Source organism: Podarcis erhardii (assembly GCF_964252035.2).
Source record: "Podarcis erhardii genome assembly, chromosome: 1".
Classification (NCBI taxonomy): Eukaryota; Metazoa; Chordata; class Lepidosauria; order Squamata; family Lacertidae; genus Podarcis; species Podarcis erhardii.
In genome coordinates this window covers 10486318-10511009 of record NC_138497.1, presented here as the reverse complement: position 1 = coordinate 10511009, position 24692 = coordinate 10486318, and the positions used below count along the sequence as shown (strand labels likewise).

General features: G+C 46.1%; 1 protein-coding gene across 1 annotated transcript; it reads left to right on the top strand.

The window, feature by feature from the left end:
* Positions 1-12079: 12079 nt before the first annotated feature.
* On the top strand, positions 12080-23849 carry GPHB5 (glycoprotein hormone subunit beta 5). Its single transcript, XM_081867153.1, has 3 exons — positions 12080-12835; positions 19289-19493; positions 23370-23849. The coding sequence occupies exons 2-3, from the start codon at positions 19290-19292 to the stop codon at positions 23556-23558; spliced, it is 393 nt and encodes a 130-aa protein (XP_081723279.1). The 5' UTR covers positions 12080-12835; position 19289; the 3' UTR covers positions 23559-23849.
* Positions 23850-24692: the final 843 nt, after the last annotated feature.

Here is a 24692-nt window from a genome sequence, read left to right as displayed (position 1 = left end):
ACACGCCTGTCATTAGACAATAATTGATTCGCACATGGCCTGTTATTTCAGAGTAGATTCCAAGTGCCGATGATCACTGAACTAACGGCTCTCCTCGGCATGACAAAGGAAACACTGTTTTCTTTCTGAAATCCAGTCAACACAGGCCGCTTGCTCCTCCTTTAAAAATAATGCACCATTAAACAGCACTCAGCATTGTCAGGGCTCATCCGGATCTCATTGGTGTTCTGAAAAACCCACACAGAACCAAGCGAGTTCAGGAATGGCCCCAACCCCCCCCCAAGCAGTCAGGGGGTGCTGTCTGAGGTAACCACCTCACCCAGCCCCATAGGTGGGCCAGTTCTACAGATGCTTCTCCTGTCTAAGGATAGGGCCGGCACCAACAGTAAAGCCTTAGATGAATTGCCTCCATCCCAGACACGAAATAAACTCTTTGGGTAGTTTCAGGCTTCGCTCAAAGGAATGATCCCTTCCCAGTAGGGTGAGTAATGGAGGGCAGGGGTGGAGATATGACTAAAAATAAAAATAAACGAGATCTTTTCTTTTTTAAATGAAAGTATCCCCCTCCAGTTCAGGCTCACCCACACCCTGCATACGTTTTCCTACCATGTTGCAAACAACTGGATTTCTTGCCCTAGTAACGATTTCAGAGCTGACTAAAAGGGAGAGCAGAAATCCCTCTCAATGGCTTAGTTGCGAACTTCTGTTTTCCCTGGCAATTAAGCCAAACAGATACATTTTGCCACCTGTTCACAATGGCAGCTTGAATGCTGTTCCATTAAGCTTAGCGGACGCAGTCTGCACAGGTCATAACCAAGTGTGTTAAAACGAGCAGCTGTCTCATGATTCTTTTTCCTGTCGAGACAAACTGGGTGACAGAATTGTAGAAGTGGAAGGGAACTCGGTGGTCAACTAGTCCAAACCCCCCTGCAATGCAGGAATGATCAGCTAAATAACCCCTGACAGATGCCCATCCAACCTCTCTTTAAAAACCTCCAAGGAAGGAGAGTCCACTGCCTTCTGAGGGAGCCCATTCTGCTGTTGAGCAGCTCTTAACCATCAGAAAGTTATTCCAACTGTTTAGTCAGAATCTGCTTTCTTGTACAGTGGTACCTCTGGTTACGTACTTAATTCGTTCCAGAGGTCCGTTCTTAACCTGAAATTGTTCTTAACCTGAGGTACCACTTTAGCTAATGGGGCCTCCCACTGCCGCAGCTGCACGATTTCTGTTCTCATCCTGAAGCAAGGTTCTTAACCCGAGGAACTATTTCTAAGTTAGCGGAGTCTGTAACCTGAAGCGTATGTAACCCGAGGTACCATTGTAATTTGAATCCAGGAGTTGATTCCTGCCCTCTGGAGCAACAGAAAACAAGTTGGCCTCATCTTCTGTGTGACTGACCCTTGACGGTGCCTATCAGATCACCACTCAGTCTCCTCTTATCCAGGCTAAACACCCCCAAGTCACTCAACCGTTCTTCGTGAGACTTGATTTCCAGACCCTTGATCATCTTGCTTGCCCTTTTCTGTGCACCTTTTTTATTATTATTAACATACAAAACACATACATATACATTTACACAATTCACGTACACAACACACTACCTAATTTTCATAAAATAAAACATGCCTACATTACTCTATATAATACCTACCTATACTAGACCTGCAAACCTAGCAGTTCGAAAGCACGTCAAAGTGCAATTAGATAAATAGGTACCACTCCGGCGGGAAGGTAAACGGTGTTTCTGTGCGCTGCTCTGGTTTGCCAGAAGTGGCTTAGTCATGCTGGTCACATGACCCAGAAGCTGTACGCCGGCTCCCTCGGCCAATAAAGCGAGATGAGCGCCCAGAGTCAGTCACGACTGGACCTAATGGTCAGGGGTCCCTTACCCTTTACCTTTATACTATTCATATCAACATACCTACACACCTACCCCACACAGACACCCACCAAGTGACTTGACTTCCAGCCGTTCTAGTTACACTACTTTATTTTTCCAATTAGCTTAAACGCATTTCATTATTTCTTTAATCTCTTCTTCTATCTTGACTTTACTCTCCTTTCACTCCAATCATTTTCTGGATTCACTCAGTATCTGTCAGAAATTCTACTTTCCCCACATCGATTTTGATGTATTCCTTAAAGATAGCCCCCTCCTTATTCACTTTTTGTACCCTATCTCCTTTTATCCTCCCTGTTAGTTCGGACACGACTAAACAACTAAACAACAACAACAAATGTGCTTTAAAATGTGCTTTAAAAATGTGGCGCTGTGGGTTAAACCACAGAGCCTAGGACTTGCTGATCAGAAGGTCGTTGGTTTGAATCCCCGCGACGGGGTGAGCTCTCGTTGCTTGGTCCCTGCTCCTGCCAACTTAGCAGTTCAAAAGCATATAAAAGTGCAAGTAGATAAATAGGTACCACTCCAGGGGGAAGGTAAATGGCGTTTCCGTGCACTGCTTTGGTTTGCCAGAAGTGGCTTAGTCATGCTGGCCACATGACCCGGAAGCTGCACGCCGGCTCCCGTGGCCAATAAAGCGAGATGAGCGCCGCAACCACAGAATCATCCACAACTGGACCTAATGGTCAGGGGTCCCTTTACCTTTTATGTGCTTTAAAGGTATGGTATAGGAGTTACTTAAATTACTATGGTTCTGTTTTTGTATATTTAAGCCATTTATACCCCTCGTAATTATCTTAGATGCTAAGCTGCGCACGTAAATAATTGCAAAAAGTCCAATAAAACTAATCATGAAAACAGCACACTTCCTTAAAGGGCCTACTGAAATGCCTGTAAGCAATTTATAGCTTAAATAAATTTAAAACAAACCAATGAATGAATGCATTTGTATTCTGCCTTTCCTTCAAAGGTAGGTTAGGTGGAGAGGCAGCGACTGGTTCAGGGTCACCCAATGAGTTTCATGGATGAGTGGGGACTAGACAATTGGTCTCCCGGGTCCTGGTCCAGCACCCTAATCGCTACACTGCACCCCCATAGGCTTTGCCTGCCTTCAAAAAGATGCCAGGCACCAGAAGGTTTAGCCATGCTGGCAATATTTTGAGATGTCAGAAAGGAGCTGGCCTATAATGCTGCAGTATCAAGTATCACTATTGTTCCAGGCCTTGACCTCCTCTGACCCTGCCCTTCCTTTAATTGCCCTTAGCAAATGCTTTCCAACTCAATGGCCCCAGAATATCCCTCTCTCCCGCTTTAGTCTGCTTTAGTCTTTTGGGGGCATGGCTTTTTCCAGGAGGAGCTTCTCTGTGTGTCGAAGTTTGATGCCAATGAAAATAAGTTGGAAACGTTGCTTTGGGGAATAGCATCGCATTTACTGGAAACATAAGCAGGAACTGCTTGACTCAGTTCTGATTAATTAACTGAAAGGGGAAAGTCGGATCAATTTCACAATGGCCTCGGTTGTGAACTCTTTTGAGTTCCGTTGGAACTGAACACAGATCAGGAGCTGATAAGAGCAAAAATTACTTTGTTTTGGCACAAATCAAGAGTTTGCACTCAAAAAAGGAGCAGAGATTAATTTGGGTAAAGCTATCATTGGCTAAAGAGGAAGAAGAAGGAGAAAGAAAGAAAGAAAGAAAGAAAGAAAGAAAGAAAGAAAGAAAGACATTCTATCGTTCATCACGAAACAACTCTTCCCTTTTCCACCTGGGCAGGATATGGGTGGCGATATACCTGCAGGTTGAAGGTCAAAGTAACCTGTGCAAACAGCAGTTCCAGGTGGCAGTTAGCAAGGCATTATGCATGTATGCAGGGACACGGGTGGCGCTGTGGGTTAAACCACAGAGCCTAGGACTTGCCGATCAGAAGGTTGGTGGTTTGAATCCCCGCAACGGGGTGAGCTCCCATTGCTCAGTCCCTGCTCCTGCCAACCTTGCAGTTCGAAAGCACGTCAAAGTGCAAGTAGATAAATAGGTACCGCTTTGGCGGGAAGGTAAACGCCGTTTCCGTGAGCTGCTCTGGTTCGCCAGAAGCGGCTTAGTCATGCTGGCCAGCTCCCTCGGCCAGTAAAGCGAGATGAGTGCCGCAACCCCAGAGTCGGCCATGACTGGACCTAACGGTCAGGGGTCCCTTTACCTTTACCTTTATGCATGTATCCACTGATGCATTTACCTTTCCCCCCCACTCCTCCGCCGAAAAGTCTCTCAAACCAGCTTATGTGCAATCCATTGAAACAAGACAATCCCTGCCTATGGGCAGACAACCCTAAAAAAAAAAAATGCAACATAAAAGGTAACAGGACTATGGAGGGAAGAGGAAAGCAGTAGACCCCGTCATCAATTCTTTCAAGTTAAATAGTACTTTTTATCATGACCAGGTGGGGCAGGGAACACTTCAGGGACAGGAGAGCCTAATTAAGCTCTTCTTTCAGCAGGTAGCAGGGCTCATAAAATCCATGTTATGAATTGGGCATCCTTGCCCTGGAATTCTTATGCTGCTTGTAATTGGTTGGAGATGAGTTGCAGCTCAGAGGTAGGGGGGACTGCTTTGCATGCAGAAGGTCATGGGTTCAATTCCTGACACCTGCAGACAGGGCTGGAAAAGACTCCCTCTCTGAAACCCTGGAAACCTCAGAGATGGAAGCCAACCCAACATCTTCTGGAAGTGGCGTAGCGTGGGTTGTCAGCACCCGGGGCAAGGCAAGTAATTTGCGCCCCCTAACCCATGGATTTGCGCCCCCTAACCCGTAGATTCGCGCCCCCTAACCCTAACCCCCAGATGTTGTGCCCGGTCCGGCCGGCCCCCCCTGCACCCCCCACGCTACGCCACTGTCTTCTGGTCCAATCCTCCCAGACATGTTTTAAAAATGTAACCATCTATTTAAAAGAAGATGGATATTGAGACGCTGGAAGGTGCGCAGAGGAGGGCAACCAAGGCGATCAAGGGTCTGGAAACCAAGCCTGATGAGGAACGGTTGAAGGAGCTGGGTATGTTTAGCCTGGAAAAGAGGAGACTGAGAGGAGATACAATAGCCGTCTTCAAATATCTCAAGGGCTGTCCCATGGAAGAGGGAACAAGCTTGTTTTCTCCTGCTCTGGAGGATAGGACTCGAACCAGTGACTCCAAGTTACAAGAAAGAGTCCGACTAAGCACCAGGAAAAACTTTCTGAAGGTAAGAGCTGTTCAACAGTGGAACAGACCACCTTAGAAGGTAATGAGCTCTCCTGCATTGCAGGCTTTTAAAGAGAGGTTGGATGGTCATCTGTCAGGCATGTCCAAAGTCTGTTTCGGGGGCCTAATTTGGCCCACCGGTCGGTTAAATCCGGCCCCTGTGGCAGTTTATTTCCTGGGGCAAAATCCTAAAAAACCCTCCACAACTTCAACCCTAAAAAAAAGCTCAACAAGCAACAACTTAACCCCCCCCCCAAAAAAGTTCAACAGCTTCAATCCTAAATAAAGCTCAGCAACTATGGTCGGCCCTTCGGCTGGCCCTCACGGCCCTTCATTTCATCAAATCTGGCCCTCTTTGAAAAAAGTTTGGACATCACTGCATCTGTAGTCATCTTTAGCTGTGATTCCTGTATTGCAGGAAGCTGAATTAGTCAGCCTTTATGGTTACTTCCAACTTTACAATTCGATGATCCTATAAGTCCCAAATAGGGACACGGGTAGCGCACGGGTAGTGCCACAGAGCCTAGGACTTGCCGATCAGAAGGTTGGCGGTTCGAATCCCTGCAACGGGGTGAGCTCCCGTTGCTCGGTCCCTGCTCCTGCCAACCTAACAGTTCGAAAGCACGTCAAAGTGCAAGTAGATAAATAGGTACCACTCCGGCGTGAAGGTAAACGGTGTTTCTGTGCACTGCTCTGGTTCGCCAGAAGCGGCTTAGTCATGCTGGCCACATGACCCGGAAGCTGTACGCCGGCTCCCTCGGCCAATAAAGCGAGATGAGTGCCTCAACCCCAGACTCGGCTACGACTGGACCTAATGGTCAGGGGTCCCTTTACCTTTTCCTTTATAAGTCCCAAGTATGCTTCTTCTCCCTATTCCCTTAGGTCAAAACTATTGTTTTAGCTGTATGCAATTTTTAGGCAGATTTAAGCACTTAAAACCCGTTGGATGAAACTACTGAGATTTCTTTGAGCAGGTGAGCAGTGTTAATTTCACAGATGTTGAATTGGTTTCACTCCCAACTATAACTTGTGTTTTGTTCACGAGCACATTCTTTGCATGCATTTTAGGCTAAGGGAAACTCTCTGACTTCTTGCAACTGTCTCTCCTCTTGGAGCAGGGAGGCAGGCAGCTCCCCCTCCCTCCCCAAAAGCTTTTTTTGATTGCCTTGGTGATAAATAAAGTTTGCAATCTTGGAAACTTTATTTATTTTAATTTTAATTTTTTTAAAAGGATGTAGTAGCATGTCAGAATGAGGTTTTATTTTCCAGCCTGCTGGTCAGGAACAATAGGAAAATCAAACCACCCAACGATGACATAAGATATAGAGTCTCTATGGTTGTAAAGCTTCAACTTCAGTCTGTGAGCCAGAGGGAAGGGATTATGGGATTCAGACCGTTTCATTGTCATACGAGCCTTTCCACAAGAAATGGAAAGCAAGGTGGAATATAGGAGTTTCTCAAAGAAAGTAAGATGGGTGTGTGCTTCACTGTATTTAAAAGATGAGACGGTCCCGATCCATAGAAATGGCAGTAAATTCCCAGATTACTGGCATGGATCACTCCTGATTTATGGAGAAGTAGATTCATATGTGGCACTGTGACCAAAGTTGCCCTGGCCCTCGCTGCTGGATGAAGAACTCAAACTTGGGTTTCTGCTCTCATGCATAAATCTGAGCGATATCTGGGCAAGGCTAGGGTTAAGGCCCCCAATGAGGGTGGGCATATTCAACCCAATCAGACCAAACATAATTTAAGGACACGTTTAATAGCACTAGTGTCAGTAAAGGATCCATGAGAATTTGCAGGTGGGAATGAGACTTTGAAAACAGAACGCCACTAATTAATAATAATAATAATAATAATAATAATAATAATAATAATAATAATTTATTTATACCCCACCCATTTGTGAAATAAATAAGAGGCAGAAGCAGATCTCCTGCACAGCAGCTTCCCAGCTCCACCTGTAAAGCAGAAGGACCTGCGCACACATAAACACACACCAGCAGGGGCCAGTTTCACTAACCCCTAGGTACGCCTCTGGCTAGAAACCACAGGAAAGGAGGGTGCTCTTGTGCTCTGATCCTGCTTGCCTGCTTCTCCACAGGTATCTGTGCAGCCACTGTTAGAACAGGATACTGGACCAGACTGGCTATTGGCCTGATCCAGCAGGCCCTTCTTATGTCTTCAGCATACATCATCAGCTGGATAATGATGGTGCTTAAGAAGAGTAGAAGAAGAAGAGTTTGGATTTGATATCCCGCTTTATCACTACCCGAAGGAGTCTCAAAGCGGCTAACATTCTCCTTTCCCTTCCTCCCCGACAACAAACACTCTGTAAGGTGAGTGGGGCTGAGAGACTTCAGAGAAGTGTGACTGGCCCAAGGTCACCCAGCAGCTGCAGGTGGAGGAGCGGGGAAGCAAACCCGGTTCACAAGATTGCAAGTCTACCGCTCTTAACCACTACACCACACTGGCTCTCTGTGCATCTCTGTGAGGAGGGAGTTCTGCAGTTTAGGGGCTGCCACACAGAAAGCTGTCTCCCGGGTTGCCATTTACCACAGCTTCTGATCCCACTGCCAGTTTCGATAAGCAACCCCTGACAGGCTGCACCTGAGGGAATGTGGCCACTAACAACAACAACAACAACAGCAACAGCAACAATGATAATAATAATTTGTTATTTATACCCCACCAATCTGACTGGGTTTCCCCAGCAGCTCTGGGTGGCTTACAACACACACAAAATTGTAAAACATAAGACATAAAAAATTTCAAAGCCAAGCAACTACATTCCACCCTGATTTGCAGTGGCACCATTGCCCTACTGTCGGTTTTTGCCAGCTGCAGGATTGAGCCCACGGAAGGTTGCGCTTCAGCCGTGGTGCCAAGCGCTCAGGTGGTCTCGCATTCCGTGGTTTCGGTGAGGCACATGCCGCAGTCACACCGAATGGCCTTGAGAATGTAGAATGGGCTGACATTGGCCGCACAGTTTGGCAGCTTCACCGTCTCCAGCTTGGTCTCATTGCAAATGCAGACGCGGTGGTGAGCTTCGATGTAAGGGGGTTTCAGCACAGGTTTCTGGCCACAAGGGAGGCAGAGAGGGAGAGGGAGAGAAGGAGGAGAGAGGGAGAGAGGAGATGTTAGCTTAAGTATAGCTGTATGGACATACGCAACTGTCTTTGGAGCAAGCTTGTTTTCTCCTGCTCCAGAAGTTGGACCCAAACTAATGGCTTCAGGTTACACAAAAGGAAATTCTGACTCATCATCATCATGATCATGATCATCATTTATTATTTAAACCCCACCCATCTGGCTGGGTTTCCCTAGCCACTCTGGGCGGCTCCCAACAGAATATTAAAAACACGATAAAACACCAAACATTAAAAACTTCCCTAAACAGGGTTGCCTTCAGATGTCTTCTAAAAGTCAGAGAGTTTTTTATTTCCTTGACATCTGGTGGGAGGGCATTCCACAGGGTGGGCACCACTACCGAGAAGGCCCTCTGCCTGCTTCCCTGTAACCTCGCTTCTCGCAGTGAGGGAACCAGAAGGGGCCTGGGACTTGTCCATCCATTCCCAGTAACAAGGGTTGGCGAACTGGCTGGCTGGGCTCCCCTGCTTATTTGCTTGCTTGTTTGCTTGCTTGCTTGCTTACTCCAAGGCCACCTCACCTCCTGGCAACCAGCACCCTGACCAGAGGTACCATTTGCCTGTGGAGCATATAGCCAGGGCTGCTGCAACAAACAGCTGTGCAAGCCCTTGGGAGTCAGAGACGCAAGAGGGTATCAGAGAAGGAAAGAGGGACAGAGGCCAGTGTTGCCCACGGCACCCCTGACCATCATTCAAGGAACCCCAGGGCACACTGGTTGAAAACCATGTCCATTTGCCTTTCTTAGTGCAGAAAGTATTGATCTGATGTGTTGAGATCTTTCCTATTCTAATTAATTCAAGAGGGTTCTGGAAGCTTTTCTGTGTGAAAGAAACAAGCAGAAGGTTCGTGATGTTTGGGTTATTCCTTCAGAGAAGTTGAGTAGAACTGGCTTAAACTGGTTCTCTTATCTCTTTTCTGTCAAGGTCATGCCGACCGTAAAAGTGAGGAGCCTGGTTTTCACTTTTCTCTTTCTATCTCTTTTCCTTCTGGTGTGGTGTTCTGTACATAGTATGCTTAGTGTTAAGTTTTAGATTTCTTATAAGTTATTTTAAGTTTTAGTTAAGTCTTCTGCAACTGTATTTCTTATGGGCAGTGCCAATCCTGAATGTATTGAATTTGTGACCATTATGCTCACTTTGCCTTCAGTAGCAGTACAGCTCTGCTGGATGAAATAATAATAATAATAATAATAATAATAATAATAATAATAATAATAATAATTTATTATTTATACCCCACCCGTCTGGCTGGGTTTCCCCAGCCATTCTGGGCGGCTTCCAACAGAATATTAAAATACAATAGTCTATTAAACATTAAACATTAAAAGCTTCCCTAAATAGAGCTGCCTTCAGATGTCTGCCCCTGGTCTATTTTTGGGGAATCCTGCAGCATATTTAAGTTTTTACTCTGCTAAGTTGATGTTGGAATCTGCTCTGGATCAATATTGAGTAGAATTCCATGATAAACCACTGGACTAGTTAAACAATTTCAGATGGTCTCTTTACCCTCAGAGTTTGGACCAGATAGCTTTCTGACTGATGGTGTAATTTTGAATCTGCAGGAAATGTAACAGCAGGGACCATTCGGTTTATAACTTCAGGGCTAATCCTGTCGGTGCTAGTCAACCCCCCAAATGGTGCAAGGAGTGAGGTGGTTGCGGCAGTGATGGGTTGTCTGGCTGGGAGGCCATCAACAGTTAGATGAGCGTCTCGCAGGAGGGCAAGGGACAAGCTGGTGTTTGGAGAGATGTGTCATGTCTCACAGGTAACACGGCTGCCATTCAGCATCACCGTTGCCAGGGCAACGTTTATAAACAGCGACTTTTGAAAAAAAAAATATGGGGTGAGAGAATCAATTCAAGGTGTTTCTGTGTGCAAAAAAAAACAACCAAAAAACTTTTCCCACAGTTTATGTGAATGGATGGAAACAGGGGACTTCCCCCTTGACTTCCTACACTTTGGTAGACATTGATCTGGTTGTGTTGCGTGACCCTTTTCTGAACTATATAAGCCTGCAGGACACAACAGACGACGCCTGATTGACTATACAGGAAAAACAAGTAGAACTTTCATTTCATATTGCCTTTTACCTTGTCATAGATATGTCTCCAAGAGGCACTTTGGGGATTGGGTAGAGAAGGATGAACTGGCCAATTTTGGTTTTTCCTTAACTTATCGTTTTCCCAGCCTAATAATAATAATAATAATAATAATAAATTTTATTTATATCCCGCCCTCCCCAGCCGAAGCTGGGCTCAGAGCGGCTAACAACAGTAAAAGTAACACAGTTTACATAAAATCACAATCAATTAATTGAAATACATTCTAAAATCAATTCATTCTAAAATCAATTCAGAATCAAATTAATGGCAACCATTGGGCTAGAGTTCTATGAGGATTACCAAAGGTCAGACTGTGTCTTGGCCAAAGGCCTGGTGGAACAGCTCTGTCTTTTAAGCCCTGTGGAAAGATGTCAAGTCCCACAGGGCCCTAGTCTCTTGTGATAGAGCGTTCCACCAGATTGGGGCCACAGCCGAAAAAGCCCTGGCTCTGGTTGAGGCCAGCCTAACCTCCCTGTAGCCCGGGATCTCCAAGATGTTTTTGTTTGAAGACCGTAAGGTCCTTACGTGGGACATACCAGAAGAGGCGGTCCCGTAGGTACGAGGGTCCTAGGTCGTATAGGGCGTTAAAGGTTAAAACAAGCACCTTGAACTTGATCCTGTAGTCCACCGGGAGCCAGTGCAGCTGGTATAGCACCAGGTGAATGTGATCTCACAGCGAGGACCCCGTAAGGAGTCTCGCCACTGCATTCTGCACCCGCTGGAGTTTTTGGGTCCATCTCAAGGGCAGCCCCATGTAGAGTGAGTTATAATAATCAAGTCTGGAGGTGACTTGAGTTAGCTACATTTCCACACCATCTCTCTCTCTTCTCTCTCTCTCTCTCTCTCTCTCTCTCTCTCTCTCTCTCTCTCTCCCTTTCTCTGAGTTATTGAGAAGGGCCATTGCTCATTGGCTCCCAGTAGGTTTCCGAGCACAATTCAAAAGGTTGGTGCTGACCTTTAAAGCCCTAAACGGCCTCGGCCCTGTATACCTGAAGGAGCGTCTCCACCTGAAGGAGCGTCTCCCCATCGTTCAGCCAGGACACTGAGATCCAGCGCCGAGGGCCTTCTGGCGGTTCCCTCATTGTGAGGTTATAGGGAACCAGACAGAGGGCCTTCTCGGTAGTGGCGCCCACCCTGTGGAACACCCTCCCTTCAGACGTGAAGGAAATAAGCAGTTATCCTATCTTTAAAAGACATCTGAAGGCAGCCCTGTTTAGGGAAGTTTTAAATATTTAATGCTGCACTGTTTTTAACATTTGATTGGGAGCCGCCCAGAGTGGCTGGGGAGACTCAGCCAGATGGGCGGGGTATAAATAAATAAATAAATAAATAAATAAATAAATAAATAATAATTATTAATAATTATTATACTGGCAGAGCATCTGCTTTGCAAGTTCAGTATTCCATGGAACCTCCAGGTGTGCCTGTGAATGCCCCCTGCCTGAAATGCTGGGCAGCATCTGCCAGTCAGCGCAGACAGTATGGAACTAGATGGACAAAGGGTCTGCCTCAATAGAAGGCAACGTCCTAGGTTCCTATGAAATTCCTCAAGAGAATTTCATCAGTAGTTCTCTCTCTCTCTCTCTCTCTCTCTCTCTCTCTCTCTCTCACACACACACACACACACACACACGGAATATTCACGGTTTGGTGTGCAATTTTGCCTAATATGCACATTTATTGCAAGCAAACTTCCCCAAATACAGCACCGTTTTCTTACTTTCGCTTCTCTTCTTTTTTTTGCACCTGCAGTGTTAATGCTTACAGAAAACCAAGGGCCAGCCGACTCCTTAGCGATTTGCAAAGTTTACATGGTTACGCACACCTTGCAATAATCACTGCACGGAATTGGGAAATGTGCGTGCCACCCCCCACCCTCCATACTCACACAACAAAGGAGCTAAGGCAGTGAAATTTAACTCGAGGTTTTGTTTGCGGATCCTCTCCTTATTGTGCGTTTGGCTGAGTTCTTGCTTTCCCTGGGATAACGGATACCTGGGAGACTGACTTTGCACCGTTCTGAATGCCAAAGGGGTGGAAAGTGCCACGAAGGAGGGCGGGGGTGAGATCCAGTGGCCTGCTCATTTTTTCCTTGCCACGATCCTGCAGCCCCACCAAGATGCTCCCTTTTGTTCCACTCAGGTGATGTTAGGGAGAGGGGAAAAAAACACACACAGAATATCCCTGAACTTAGCTCTGGGAACAAGAGGCTCCTTTTTCTAACCCATCGCCTTTGATGCTGCTGCGTGTTCAAGTAAGGATCTGCCTCCATTGTGGTTTGACTGACACAGCCTTTTCTATAAATTTGAGCAATTAAGCAGCCTAATAGCAGCTGGCAAGGAGCTCTGGGAAGAGCTGACACTGACAGAGGAGGAGGCCGTCTCCCGTCCTTTGGCAAGCGACCGCCTTGCAGAACCGCAGCTGGAGAAGCGAGGGGCATTCCTCGAGCTAGGTAAGAGAGTCTGTTGTCTTTCGGCAACGTGCAGGTCACTGTTTGCAGCTGGTCTAGAGGCAACCAGGAGGTAACAGCGAACGAAGGCAATTGACGGCCACAGAAAGGTTCATTGAAATGGGTCTATTTCTTTTAAAGAGAGGTGAGAAAAATGGCCCGGCTTTTGTATTTGGAAAATGATCCCAGCTGGGCACCAGGAAAAAAAAAAAATGAAACAGGAATAGGGAACCTGAATCCCTCAAGATGATGCTGAACTATAACTCCCATCAACCCTTGCCAGGATGACCAATAATCAAGGATGAAGGGAACTGTCGTCCAACAATATCTGGAGGGCCACAGCTTCCCCATCACAGGTAGATACATAGATGGATAGGTAGATATTTATATCAGCGATGGAGAATCTGGAAGCTGAAAGATGATAGATGATAAATAGATAGATAGATAACATGTGGCCTTCCAGACGTTTTGTTGGACTACAGCTTCCATCATCTCTGTTCATTAGCCATCCTTGCAGGAGATGATGGGATTTGTAGTCCAACAAAACTTCTGGAAGGCAACATGTTATCTATCTATCTATCATCTATCTATCTATCTATCTATCTATCTATCTATCTATCTATCTATCTATCTATCTATCTATCTATCATCTATCTATCTATCTATCTATCTATCTATCTATCTATCTATCTCTATCATCTATCTATCTATCTATCTATCTATCTATCTATCTATCTATCTATCTATCATCTATCTATCTATCTATCTATCTATCTCTATCATCTATCTATCTATCTATCTATATCTATCTATCTATCTATCTATCTATCTATCTATCTATCTATCATCTATCTATCTATCTATCTATCTATCTATCTATCTATCATCTATCTATCATCTACAGTGGTGCCCCGCAAGACGAACGCCTCGCAAGACGGAAAACCCGCTAGACGAAAGGGTTTTCCGTTTTGGAGGCGCTTCGCAAAACGAATTTCCCTATGGGCTTCCTTCGCAAGACGAAAGCCCATAGGGAAATCTCCGGGACAGCGGGGAAGCGCAGCGCGTCTTCCCCACTGTCCTTGGACCTCCTCCGAAGGCTGGCGGTGGGGCGGAGAAACCCCCTCCCGCCGCCAGCCTTGGGAAGGCTGCTCCGAAGGCTGGCAGTGGGAGGAGGTCTCTCCGCCCCACCGGCAGCCTTGGGAAGGCTGCTCCGAAGGCTGGCGGTGGGGCGGAGAGACCTCCTCCCGCCGCCAGCCTTGGGATGGCTGCTCCGAAGGCTGGCGGTGGGGCGGAGAGACCTCCTCCCGCCGCCAGCCTTGGGATGGCTCCTCCGAAGGCTGGCGGTGGGGCGGAGAGACCTCCTCCCGCCGCCAGCTTTCGGATGGCTGCTCCGAAGGCTGGCGGCGGGGTGGAGAGACCTCCTCCCGCCGCCAGCCTTGGGATGGCTGCTCCGAAGGCTGGAGGTGGGGCGGAGAGACCTCCTCCCGCCACCAGCCTTCGGAAGGCTGCTCCGAAGGCTGGAGGTGGGGCGGAGAGACCTCCTCCTGCCACCAGCCTTCGGATGGCTGTCCTGAAGACTTGCAGTGGGAGGAGGGTTTTCCTTCCCACCGCCAACTTTCAGAATGCTGTTCTGAATGTTGGCGTGGGGAGGAAAAACCCTCCTCCCACCGCAAGCCCCGGGAACAGAAGAGAAGCGCTGCGCGCCTTCCCCTCTGTTCCCGTACCTGTTCTGAAGTCTTGCGGTGGGGAGAAAAGCCCTTCTCCGCACCGCCAGCCTGGCAAGCGGTCTTCATAGGAACGCATTAATTGATTTTCAATGCATTCCTATGGGAAACCGTGCTTCGCAAGACGAAAAACTCGCAAGAAGAAAAAACTTGCGGAACGAATTAATTTCGTCTTGCGAGGCACCACTGTATCTATCTATCTATCTATCTATCTATCTATCTATCTATCATCTATCATCTATCCATCTATCTATCTATCATCTCTCTCTCTCTCTCTCTCTCTCTCTCTCTCTATCTATCTATCTATCTATCATCTATCATCTTCCAGCTTCGCTAGTACACCAAACAGGAGCAAAACCAACCCATAACCCACAGACAGACTTGCCCAAAGCACCAGTGTCCTTCTAGGACTTCCATATTGTCTGGATTCAGATAAAAATAAATGTATATGGAAAGTGAGCATCTTTAATAATAAAACTATAACTAGGGCTGCCATATGCCCGGAATTTACTGGACATTTCCAGAATTTCAAAGGGAAATTTCCGAGAGGTGGCTCTTTGTTCTGGATCTTAGGGATCCTTGGGGTTTGTCTAAAAAATAAAAAAAGCTCAGCAACTTCCAGGGTGTTTTTATTTTTTGAAATTTGGCAACCCTGAAGGCTACTGCTGGCTTAGAGTTTTGGACTTGGAATGGGGAGACCTGAGCTCAAGGCCTTACCAAGGCCTTTGTTGTTGTTTAGTTGTTTAGTCGTGTCCAACTCTTTGTGACCCCATGGACCAGAGCACACCAGGCACTCCTGTCTTCCACTGCCTCCCGCAGTTTGGTCAGACTCATGTTTGTAGCTTCGAGAACACTGTCCAACCATATCATCCTCTTTCATCCCCTTCTCCTTGTGCCCTCCATCTTTCCCAACATCAGGGTCTTTTCCAGGGAGTCTTCTATTCTCATGAAGTGGCCAACGTATTGGAGCTTCAACTTCACGATATGTCCTTCCAGTGAGCACTCAGGGCTGATTTCCTTAAGAATGGATATGTGTGATCTTCTTGCAGTCCATGGGACTCTCAAGAGTCTCCTCCAGCACCAGAATTCAAAAGCATCAATTCTTCGGCGATCAGCCTTCTTTATGGTCCAGCTCTCACTTCCATACATCACTACTGGGAAAATCATAGCTTTAGCTATCACTACCCATAAATCCACCCACCGCCCCTCCTTCCTTCTATTTCAGGGTTGTTACAAGGATAAAATGAGCATCATTAACAACTTAGTAATGGCTGCTAATAAGCCTGTATTTTACTGTCCTGGAAGAGAAATCTCCTGCTCCAACACTAGGTTTTGTATTTTATCAATACTTCTGTATTAGGCAAGTCCTCCCCCTGTCCCAGTATGGAAAACTAAATCTTGTGTTTCCCTACAGGTATTTCTGTGCTTTGTCCTAAAATACTGAAACAGGCTTTCTCTCTTCCTTGAGAATCTTGGGAAGTGTAGTTCTTTGACACAAGGGTTATGGATCTCTGATACAGAATTCTCATATCACCAGACTACAGTCCCCAGGATTCATTTGGGGGTTGGGGAAGCACTGAGGATAAAACTGGTGTAAAACTAGTATGAATTTCTTCTAAGCCTAACAGAACAGCTCTATACATGCAATCTCAAAAGCAAGTCCCATTGAGTTCAGGGCCATCTTTACCGGGGGGTGCAAAGGGTGCGGGGCACCCGGGTGCCGAATTCTGGGGGGTGCCAGGCACCCACCGCTGAAGCCGCCTAAGCTCTTAATTAACTAATTTTGATCAAGCTAGAAAAACAAAATACATACATAGAATCATAGAATCATAGAATCATAGAGTTGGAAGAGACCACAAGGGCCATCGAGTCCAACCCCCTGCCAAGCAGGAAACACCATCAGAGCACTCCTGACATATGGTTGTCAAGCCTCTGCTTAAAGACCTCCAAAGAAGGAGACTCCACCACACTCCTTGGCAGCAAATTCAAATTCCTCCACCACACTCCTTGGCAGCAAATTCAAATTCAAATTCAAATTCCTACATACCTAGGTGTCAGGGGCTCAGGAGCAGAAGCACAGGGAAGAGAGGAAATGGAGAGCGAAGGGGAAGAATCTGAGGGCAGCGTAGGAGAAGATGACAGTGGCCCGAGAGATTCCATGAGCCTCTCCATCGAATCGGAAGATTCACAGAAGGGGGCGCCAGTGGCCAGGGCAAGGGGGGTCCCAAGGGGGACACTCCAGAAGCAAGGGGCCAGCGGGGACTCCCAGAGCAGCAGTTGGAGATCAGGACCAGCTTCCCCACCAGAGCATAATGGGGGGGAAGAGTCCCAGGTATCGGGGCCCGCGTCTCCCCCAGCAGGGAAAGAAGATGAGTCAGGGCTGACCACGCCTCCATCGGAGAGTCAGGCAACGGAGGGGAGGTCAGGTCCAGCTAGCATCCCGGAAGAGGGAAGCAGTGACGGAAGCAGTGTAACGGTCAGGAGGAAGGTCACTGGGTTGGCGCGAGAGCCAAGTTCAAATGTACAGGCGCGCGGGACAGCAGGGAACGAGGATTGGGAACCAGGTCCTAAAGCCCGTCGGAGGCAGGGGGAGGAGTCAGGGGACTCAGCGTCAGAAGAGTCCAGAAAGGGGAATGCCCCAGCGGACAGGAGGACCCAGAGGAGGAGAGAGCAGAGGAAGAGGTGGAGCAGGGCTAGAGTCTTAAGCTGGTGTCAGGGGGGAGGAGATTCAGACGGAACTTCAGCGGTCTAGGGTTTAAGACGTAGAGCTGCGCGCTACGGCTTTGAAATGGAAACTGAACTTCAATAAAGACTTTTGTATATAACGACGACTTGGCGTTGGTCCTCTGTGAGCTGGGACCTTGGGGCAGCTCTGACACTAGGTATTACTGAAATGTATACCTAATGTTTCACGAAAGGACTTTTGACTTTGTGCACTCATTTACCAAGGTGGTGCTGTGGGTTAAACCACAGAGCCTTGGGCTTGCTGATCAGAAGGTCAGCGGTTCGAATCTCCACGACGGGCTGAGCTCCCATTGCTCGGTCCCTGCTCCTGCCAACCTAGCAGTTCGAAAGCATGTCAAAGTGCAAGTAGATAAATAGGTACCACTCCGGCGGGAAGGTAAACGGCGTTTCCGTGCGCTGCTCTGGCCACATGACCCGGAAGCTGTATGCCAGCTCCCATGGCCAATAAAGCGAGATGAGCGCTGCAACCCCAGAGTCAGCCATGACTGGACCTAATGGTCAGGGGTCCTTTATACCTACTGTTTCACTAAAGGACTTTTGACTGTGTGTGCTCATTTACCAAAGACGCGCAATGCTAGCGGTGGCGCTTATCATTCACAATGGCACATTTTAATTTCATCACTTACAGGTCAAATTCATTTAGAGAAATCGTTAAAAAAATTAGGACTCTACTACACATGCATTTCAGCACGACGCGATTTTAGTTTTCAATTTCCACAAAAGCGTGCCTAGAGCACACACTATGAATTCTGCGAGCTGCATTTTTTCTTCATTTTACGATGAACGCTAAGCGAGAAACACATTTCTTTTTCCTCCCTTCTTTTGTAAACAAGAGATAAGGCGTAAGAATGGTGTCTGACATAAGCATAATAAAAGTTAATTTTGGAACTAAACTAAATTTGGGGGCGCTGGACAGATCTTGGCACCCCGGCGGCGCATATGCTAAAGACAGCCCTAACTGAGTTCAGGTAGAAACTGGCTAGAGGGTTTTCATCCTCAGACATGCAGCCAGAGAGATGTTGAATTTCCCCACACTGGAAACATTTTTGGAAATGCAAAATTGAAAGGGATATAAAAATAGGAGGGGTACAAATGTTTAATAATTCCTGTTTGGGTATTGAAACAATCATTCCCAGCAGAACAAAGGCTTTTCAAGTAGTGAAAATTCTCAACTTTTATTTATTTTACATAGTTGATGTCCTGACCCTTCAACATCATTTTAGGGTGGTGCCTCACCTGTCTCCTTCCACCTTCCACCTATTTGCCAGTTGATTTTTTATTGATTTTCCATTTTTATTTTGCCAATTAATTTTTATTGATTTTCTAAATTCCACCTTCTACCTTCTTGAACAAGGCACATGAATGATCCCATGTAGCAGAGATGGATGGGATGATATAACATGATGTTATTATCAGATATCAGTGAATAAAAGCATAGCTAGCTATAGCCAGACTTGGCCGCACGATTCGTGTATTGTTTATTTACATCAGCTATTTCTCCTCCAGCCTTCAAATAACCTCCAGGGCAGTTTGATATTGTCATCTATTGATACCACTGAGGGCAAATGAGGGTGATGGAAGACCATATAAATGTGTAAGTGAACTTTCTTGCTGGCTGCCAAAAAATAAATAAATCACACAGATGAGGAGCTGTTTTTCAGCACTTCCAAACCTGTTCACAAAAAAAAAGTCATCCAAAAGAAGTCATTGTAATGAGTCAAAGGTCCGGGATATCAGCAATAAGGTGTGGTTGAAGTAACTTGTTTTAAGGACCTCAAGGTGGGATTTTGATTATGCAGAAAAAGGATGGGGTGGGTCTTCCAGATGTTGTTGGCCTACAATACCCATCATCTTCAACTGTTGGCCATACTGGCTGTGGATTATGGGAACTGGAGTCCAAAGACATTGGCAAGGCCCAGTTCTGATGCAGAACATGCTCCAGGTGAGCTTCTTTAACAAGTCCCCATCTTTGCTGTTTCCCTCACAGAATGAAGCTCCCATCTATGGTCCAGGGCTCACTGCTTCTCTTCATCCTGGCCAGCTGGGCTGGTGCCCCCAAGCCCCCCAGCATCAACCTTCAAACGTTCACTGGTTGTGCCGTGCGTGAGTTCACTTTCGTGGCCAAGAAGCCTGGCTGCAAGGCGATGCGAATTACGACAGACTCCTGCTGGGGCCGTTGTCAGACTTGGGAGGTGAGTGGCAGGGGCTCCCAAGGGGTTCGGATAAGGGCTCTTTCCCAGCCCTACCTAGAGATGCTGAGGATCAAAGCTGGCATCTTCTGTGTGCAGATGCTGTACCACTGAACCACAGACCTTCCTCCTGAACTAGAGTTACGGGATGAAAGGGGAGGCACCATAAACACCATAAGGAGCCTTGTTGTTCCCCGCTTAAAAGCTCCTCAAAATAACAATGGCCTTCCATGATACACTCTCTCTTTTGAGGGTTCTCTATCTTTAATCTGGACTTGTTCTGGACATTCCTTCAAACAGGGGACTATCCTCTGTAATACAGGACACACAGACATGATACTTGTAATTTGGCCTGGGCAAATCGGTCCATTTCAGTATTCCTCAGTTTCTTATTTTTCCAATCTTCTCCATATTTCCACATCATTATTGGTTGCTTTGCTTTTGCTTTTGTTTTATTATGTAGTTTGTGTTTCCATTTTGTATTTTTATGTTGCGAACCGCCCTGTGATCTTCGGATGAAGGGCAGTATACGAATTTAATAAAACAAACAAACAAACATTTTAAAAGGACTCATTAAAACCCAATAGCATTTTAGTGCCAATTTCTTTTCAAATACACATTTCGATATGCATTTTTGCTTAACGTACAGATTTTTTTAGTTAATTTTCATGAATATATGCAATTTTTCATGCACACTTTACCACAGTGTGTGCAATTTTGCACATATTACTTGGCTGGAGAATTGAACTGAAAAATTTCGAGGGGTGAGAATTTTGAGAGAGGGCTGTGATTTGGTTCACATATTATTCTGGAAAGTGCCGATTTGGTTGGTTTACCATTAAATGTGAAGTGAACAGAATTTGTCTGCCCTCATTACTTTGTAACTTTCCAGAGGTTTTTAATGGCTTGTTCTGACACACAAATAGCTGACATCACCGAATATTGCATATTTGCAGCGGGGCTGCATCTCTAATGAGAGCCACTTGTTTTAAAATTCCACACGGCAGGTTTCCACCTCTTTCTTCTTAAGAACGCCTTAGTGGTTGCATGGCAAGATATATTCTCAAGCAATTACTTAATGCTCTCATTATATAATTTCGAAAGCTCCTTACAGCTTAAGCACTTAAGGGGGAACTGTCCTTTATTGCTCCACCGACAGAAAATTCCTCGGGGATTAAAATAGAGCCCCTGACTCACAGGGGATGCCTTTTATTCCATATCCCAGTAATATGTTTGCTTCTAATTTGGGTTGCCTCCGAGTTGTGGTAATTGTGCTGTTAGGTGTTTGTGAGTGGGTGTGACAAAACAGGGCAAGCAAGTCCATGCACATTAAGCAGAACAAGATTGCGACTAATTTTAGACTCCTTTTCATTCCACACACCAGGAGCTCTGAGCCTGATTCCCCACGTGTGTGTGTTTGTGTATAAAATCTTCTGATGGAGAAACAAATGCTTTCATTCTCACTTTTCCTACTGAGGAAATTCAAAGGACTGGCTGTGATATGGAAAGCCCACAAGTCCCAAGTTGCTGAAATATCACCTCCTTCTCTACAGATCTTCCTGGGTGTTAAGACTGACAGAGGAGTCCTTCCTACATGTTCCACCGCCCTCGGAAGCTGAGGGTGGCTGTAGCCCAGGAGAGGACATCTCCTGTGGCGGTCACTAAGTTGTAAAACTCTCTCTCAACATATAATTGTTGTTGTTTAGTCGTTTAGTCGTGTCCGACTCTTCGTGACCCCATGGACCAGAGAACGCCAGGCACTCCTGTCCTCCACTGCCTCCCGCAGTTTGGTCAGACTCATGCTGGTAACCTCGAAAACACTATCCAACCATCTCGTCCTCTGTCGCCCCCTTCTCCTTGTGCCCTCCATCTTTCCCAACATCAGGGTCTTCTCTTCTCCAGGGAGTCTTCTCTTCTCATGAGGTGGCCAAAGTACTGGAGCCTCAGCTTCACAATCTGTCCTTCCAGTGAGCACTCATATAATAATAATTTATTATTTATACCCTGCCCATCTGGCTGGGCTTCCCCAGCCACTCTGGGCGGCTTCCAACAAAATATTAAAATACAGTCATGCATCAAACATTAAAGGCTTCCCTAAACGGGGCTGCCTTCAGATGTCTTCTGAAAGTCTGGTAGTTGTTGTTCTCTTTGACATTTGGTGGGAGGGTGTTCCACAGGGTGGGTGCCACTACCGAGAAGGCCCTCTGCCTGGTTCCCTGTAACTTGGCTTCTTTCAGCGAGGGAACCACCAGAAGGCCCGCGTTGCTGGACCTCAGTGTCCGGGTAGAACGATAGGGGTGGAGATGCTCCTTCAGATATACTGGACCGAGGCCATTTAGGGCTTTAAAGGTCAGCACCAACCCTTTGAATTGTGCTCGGAAACATACTGGGAGCCAATGAAGATCTTTCAAGACCGGTGTTATGTGGTCTTGGTGGCTGCTCTCAGTCACCAGTCTAGCATATCTGGCACCTTCATTATATGCAGGTTTTGGTGAATGCTGAGGACAAACTTATTTCATAGACTCATAGAACTGTAGAGTTGGAAGGGACCTCGAGGGTCCAATCTCTGACAGTGCAGGAATCCCAACTAAAGCATCCATGACAGATGGCCATCCAGTCTCTGCTTTGAAACCTCCAAGGAAGGAGAGTCCACAACCTCCTGAGGCAGACCGTGCCACTGTCCAACAGCTCTGACTCTGTCAGAAAGTTCTTCCTGATGTTTAGTCAGAATCTCCTTTCCTGTAAGTTGAAACCGCTGGTTCGGGTCCTACCATCCAGAGCAGCAGAAAACCTTCTTACTCCATCTTTCATGACAGCCCTTCAGAAACTATGACTATTATGTAATTTATTTCTACCCTGCTTCTTTCCCTGACAGTGATTCAAGGTGGCATACAGATAATATAGGAACAACTAAAAAATTTCAGAGCAAAAACAATTTAGAACAATTAAATTATAGAATCAAAACACAGGAGTCCATTTCACTGCTGCATGGCTCTTACCATCAGAAAGTTCTTCCTGATGCTCAGGCCAGACACTGAGGTCCAGCGCCGAGGGCCTTCAGGCAGTTCCCTCACTGCGAGAAGCGAGGTTACAGGGAACCAGGCAGAGAGCCTTCTCAGTGGTGGTGCCCGCCCTGTGGAACGCCCTCCTGTCGGATGTCAAGGAAATAAACAACTATCTGACTTTTAGAAGACATCTGAAAACAACCCTGTTTAGGGAAGTTTTTAATGTTTGATGTTTTATCGTGTTTTTAATATTCTTTTGGGAGCAGCCCAGAGTGGCTGGGGAAACCCAGCCAGATGGGTGGGGTATAAATAAATAAATAAATAAATAAATAAATTATTATTATTATTATTATTATTATTATTATTATTATTATTAAACTCCTGGTAGAGGACAAGGATCTAGAGTTTACATTAAGGGTGGCCAAATTTTGTGCGACTGCCATAAAACTTAGGGAACAAGCTGTACTACCAAAATGATCAAGGTTTTAAATGATAATTTTAGGTTATATTTTTGTGATCAAGATTTAATTTTTTTTTTAACTGCTGCTATATCTGAATTGTCTCTGTTATACCCAATTGCAATTCAATGTATTCCTGTTGCGTTTTATGATTTTCTTGATATTGTAAGTGACTGGCACTGGTCTGTCACTGTAATAATAAAATTATAACTATTATTATTATTATTATTATTATTATTATTATTATTAGTCTGAAAATTTCCTTTTGTGTAACCTGAAGCCATTAGTTTGGCTCCTACCCTCTGGAGCAGGAGAAAACAAGATTGGTCCAAAGACAGTTGCGTATGTCCATACAGCTATACTTAAGCTAACATCTCCTCTCTCCCCCTCTCTCTCTCTGCCTCCCTTGTGTCCAGAAACCTGTGCTGAAACCCCCTTACATCGAAGCTCACCACCGCGTCTGCACTTACAACGAGACCAAGCTGGAGACGGTGAAGCTGCCAAACTGTGCAGCCAATGTCAGCCCATTCTACACGTACCTCAAGGCCATTCGGTGTGACTGCGGCATGTGCCTCACCGAAACCACGGAATGCGAGACCGCCTGAGCCCTTGGCACCACGGCTGAAGCGCAACCTTCCGTGGGCTCAATCCTGCTGCTGGAGAAAACCGACAGTAGGGCAATGGTGCCGCTGCAAATCAGGATGGAATGTAGTTGCTTGGCTCTGAAATTTCTCTTCCCTCCCCCCCCCCCCATTGGCCCTTATTTAGAGATTTCATATAGCCACGTAGTTGAGGCTTTAGAAACCATCACCATACAGGAAGATTGGCAGCTGCCTTATACTGAATTGGACCATTATCCATTGAGTTCAGTATTGTCTACTTATTGAAGTTTTTCTCAAACTCGGGTCTCTAGCTCTTAGTGGACTACAACTCCCATCCTCCCTAGCTACCAGGACCAGGGGTCAGGGATGATGGGAGCTGTAGTCTTACAACAGCTAGAGACCCAAGTTTGAGGGAAAAAGCTGGTTTGACTTGGTTTCAGGCAGAGGGTATTTTCCAGCCTGGGAAGTTTCAGGATTCGAATCCGGGCCTTATGCACACAAATCAGATGTTCTGCCCCTAAGCCACAGCCCTTCCCCAATAAAGGCAGCTCCATGGTATAGGAACTAACTCTACAGACCTTCTCATACGCCATTCTCCATGTCAGCACCAGCATGCATTGTTGTGCGTTCAGCTTTGCCCAAGTAGAACGGGTTTTCCTCTGGGTTCGGAGTTTTCCTAAACCCAGAACTGCCTTACTGTTCCTTTAAAAAAACCACCCTGCATTATTTATTAAACACTGCTGTTTTCCCTGTTTAAATTGTGGGGTGGATTCTGCTCTGCAACTGGGCGGAAATAATAGGTCCCTGACTGCAGTTAGTTACAAACGAAACCCTTTTGATTTCTTTCTCTTGCTCGGTGCCTGTTTCAATGACTGTACCTGGTCTCATATGATCTGCGAATCATTCTGTGTTCTTAATAATGATAATAATAAAACAACGAAATCACAGTAAGATAGCCGTTGTGCGCAGCGACTCATTGTCCCTCTTTGCGGTGGAATTTTAACGTGGTGCTAAACTTCTTAAATTGCACCTTGAAGATCCAAAAGAAAAACATGAAAGCAAACAAATCATGATAGGACATTTCCCGTAAACTATGTCCACCTGTCTATCAGCTGATGCCCCTGGGTGCCATCAGCG